The 3,632-nt window shown below is 46.6% G+C and overlaps 1 protein-coding gene across 1 annotated transcript in view; it reads right to left on the bottom strand.

Annotated features, from left to right (window-relative positions):
* Positions 1 to 3,632, bottom strand: part of KIFAP3 (kinesin-associated protein 3) — a 97,229-nt gene that overhangs the window by 37,029 nt on the left and 56,568 nt on the right. Inside the window, exon 17 of the mRNA XM_015406201.1 lies at positions 2,177 to 2,366. Within this exon, the coding sequence (XP_015261687.1) occupies positions 2,177 to 2,366 (190 nt within the window). The remainder of the gene's footprint in view (positions 1 to 2,176; positions 2,367 to 3,632) is intronic.

Raw genomic sequence — 3,632 nt, 5'->3', positions numbered from 1 at the left:
TCGCGCCGTCATGCGGCCCCCGGGTCTCGACCTCCTGAACTACCGACCTTCCACAGCCTGCAGTTCAGCATCTTAACCACTTGAGCCACCGCAGCCCCTATGGCCTTTAGGCCTAGACAAAAGAAAAGAATTTGGTCTGTAAATGGGCACTCATTAGAGCAGGCTTCCTGCTTTAAATACTTAGGTATGGTCCTTCAACCAAACGGGGCTAGGAAAGCCCATATACAGTATGTCACATCCAGTGTCCCCTCTAAGCTGAATTAGTGTGAGCTAGCTCACAGTTTTTTAGCCTCCGGCTCACACCTTTTTGTCTTAGCTCAGGAAGGATGGCTCTGGAGCAAACTAATTTATCACTTGCTCCCAACTTTAATGCCAGTAACTCACAGAGTAGAATTTTTGCTCACAAGACTCCACAGCTTAGAGGGAATAGCCAATGCTGTTCTTAAGTTCTATCGCACCAAAGGGGCCTATTATGTGCCAGCGGTTCAAAAACTTTTTCAAGAAGGCAGTTGGGCAGATGCTTTATGGCACTTTTATTGGGCCTCATTCCTCTAGTTTTGCCCCCTTAGAGCGGGTTCAGTCCAAAGTTTTTAGAGCAGTTCTTCAGGTCCCAAGGTGTGTATCAAATACTGATTATATATTGATGGAAGCCAAAATTACTTAAATTTCTGCCCTCGGGGACTAGCCCACCTGCTACTTGCAGACAACCTTCCGTCCAAATGGCTGAGAGCAGTTCATAGCAAACTACATGCTCTTGGAATCTTCCCCAAGCAATTCTGAGAATGCGTTGGGACGTAGCAATATTAGCCCTAGAGCAGAGAATGATGGACATGGAGAGACAGGCAGATCTCAGTAGATGACCTACGTTTAGAACCCCGGATTCTGTCAAATATCACATGAAACCCATGTTCTATTTATCGCAGCTTGATATTCACAAGTTTACAAAAGCCTTCACATTAGCCAGATGTGAGGCTTCCCCCTCCGCGCTGCTTGAGGGCAGATTCAAAAGGATCCCCCCTGAATACAGATTTTGCCAATGTGGCTCAGGGGAGATAGAAACTATTGAGCACACGATGCTCAGATGTAAGCAGTATAACAAGATCCGTGACAAATATATTACTCCGCTCATAATAGATATGGTGGGACAAACAGCTGGTGAGCAGTGTAACAGACTGTTAATCGATGGGAACGAGACAGTTACTGAATCTGTGGCGAAATTCCGGGTGGCATGTTATTATATTCGAAGCACACGATCAAATACGTAACAATAGGTCCCTAGTAGTCTCTGCTTCTTCTTTCTTATTTTATTACGTACGACTGTATTTTTACAGAGTTTTATTTTTATATCGGTTTTTATATATATACTGTTTCATCACGGGAGCGGTGCGCAGGGGGTTTCCCCCTTGCTTAATGATAACATCTGAACTGCCATGCTTTGTCAGTTCTAGCCCCGTGCTGGTGTGAGCAACCAAGCCTTGTCCTAGCTCATCGTCTACCCAGCAATTCAAAAGCTTCGGCGAGTAGATAAATTGGGGACCACCCGTAAGGGGGAGGGCACACCCCTCCCTTCGGGAAGGTGTTAGATGCCGAGTGCGACTTCTGAGGTGCGGCGAGATCGGAAAGATGAAAGAGCTGTGTCGGCTTCCCTGCAGTGGAGCGAGTCGGCCAGGCGGTGGCAGTGTGGCAGCACAACATCAAGAAGCCCTGATGTCATCAGCCAGCCGACAAGAATACATGCCGTCGGAACACAACTGATCCAGCCCGCAGATGTAGCCCCGGCTCGCTGCAATGTGTGTGTAATTAAAAAATGCTGCATGTTGTCTTCCCTATCCCCACAAACATTGTTAGTCCAATTGTCAAAAGAGTAACTGTAAAATCACTCTGAGCCCGCAGGTGTGTTGGAACGAGTGATTAATAAATCGAAATAATAGTAATTATTATTATTATTATCATTATTATGTGCATCTTATGGCTTGTTGTCGTAATAATAATAAATAGAATATTCAGTTCAAGTACTACACACTTAAACAAAAAAATATCAAGCCTGGCTAGCTGTGGAGTAAAAATTTATACCGAGCCTGTCTTTGAGATTGGGTACTCTGTGGATCTCCTCCGTGAGATGAATATAAAGAATCCAGGCAGCAGAGGAAAGTATGTATACCTATAGCAACCTTACCTGCATTGTAGTAAAGATCAGGTCGCTCCAAAATGTCCCCTTCGTGGATATAGGGCTCAATAGGGTCATCCCCATACAAATACTGCTCATTCTCATCCATCTGCCGACTCTCCACCATTTCCAGCCACTGTGAGTTGTGCCATCGAAACTTCTCACTCTGGATCTTCTTAGCCCATTCCTCATCATACTCCTAGTGGGAAATGTAGAGATTTTAATGTGAGGTTTTTCAAAGCAACAGTTTCACTTTGAAGGTGATGAGTTGAACAGAGAAAGACATTTTTCTGTTTCCATGAAATTGAAAGGAAGCAGCGATTAGTACAATGGCAAAGTGAAAAACAGAACACTGTAATTAGCAATGCAGTGTGTGATTTACTGAAAATGTAATTTGCAGGGACAGATTTTTAACAGAATAAGGTAAAAGTGAAAACACTGAATTAAGAGTCAACAGAAAAACCTAACATCATTGAGAAGCAGGGCTTTGATGTACAGTCAATTAATTGGTTGGATTAATTGATGTATAATCTCTGTACAGATTGAAACGATGGACCTGTTTAGTCAGACAGCAGGCCAATCTAAATTTGTGTATTATTTTTAATATGGGTAAATCACAGGTACCAGGCACTGTTTCAAAAGAGGCATTCCTCCTATCTGAAACCAGAGCGAAGGCCCCTCCTGAGATGGTGTCTGCTGAAGCTCCACATGCACATCAACAAGGTAACCTACGATCCTTCAGAAATATTGCTTTTACTGAAAGACGCGTTTAACCAACCAAACAAAATTCACACTACCAATCAACAGGGATTTCTTAAACCAAGTGAAAGCCATACTGCAAAACATATCTTTTAATACATAGGAACTGTTATTTGTGTTAAAACATTCAATACCTCTTGCTTGCCTTTGGGTGGTTATAAAACACACAAACTCCAGTGTTGCCAGCCCTCAACAGCAGCAGCACTGAAGACTACAGACTGATGAAAAACAACTAATATGATTACCCGCAGGGCTCATTTCCAGCCAGAACGGGCAGGAAAGCCATTCCGGCAGTTAACAAGCCCAGGAGCTGCAAGCCCCACCCCCAGCTCCCAGCAGCTCTCAGTCGGGCCGGGAGTGGGAAGCAGCATGTGCTCACTGCTGCTGCCACCGCCAGCAGCCAGGGTAAGTTGGGGTGGCAGGGGGCTTGATTGGGGGGGTGGGCCACGGGTGCTCAGGGCACTCGCAGCCTGGCTGGTGTGTGTGGGGATGGCGGCAGGGGCTTGATTGGGCATGGGGGGTGGGGCCGCGGGCGCTTAGAGCGCTAGCGGCCTTGCTAGTGCAGGGGGCCGTGGGTGCTCAGGGTGCCTGCGGCCTGGCTGGTGCGCGGGCGCTTAGAGCGCTAGCGGCCTTGCTAGTGCAGGGGGCCGTGGGTGCTCAGGGTGCCTTCGGCCTGGCTGGTGCGGGGTGGCGGCGGGGCCTTGAT

Source organism: Gekko japonicus, unplaced genomic scaffold (assembly GCF_001447785.1).
Source record: "Gekko japonicus isolate JY-2015 unplaced genomic scaffold, Gekko_japonicus_V1.1 scaffold1180, whole genome shotgun sequence".
Taxonomy (NCBI): Eukaryota; Metazoa; Chordata; class Lepidosauria; order Squamata; family Gekkonidae; genus Gekko; species Gekko japonicus.
Note: the sequence above shows the minus strand (reverse complement) of the source record. Positions and strands in the feature narration are given on the sequence as shown.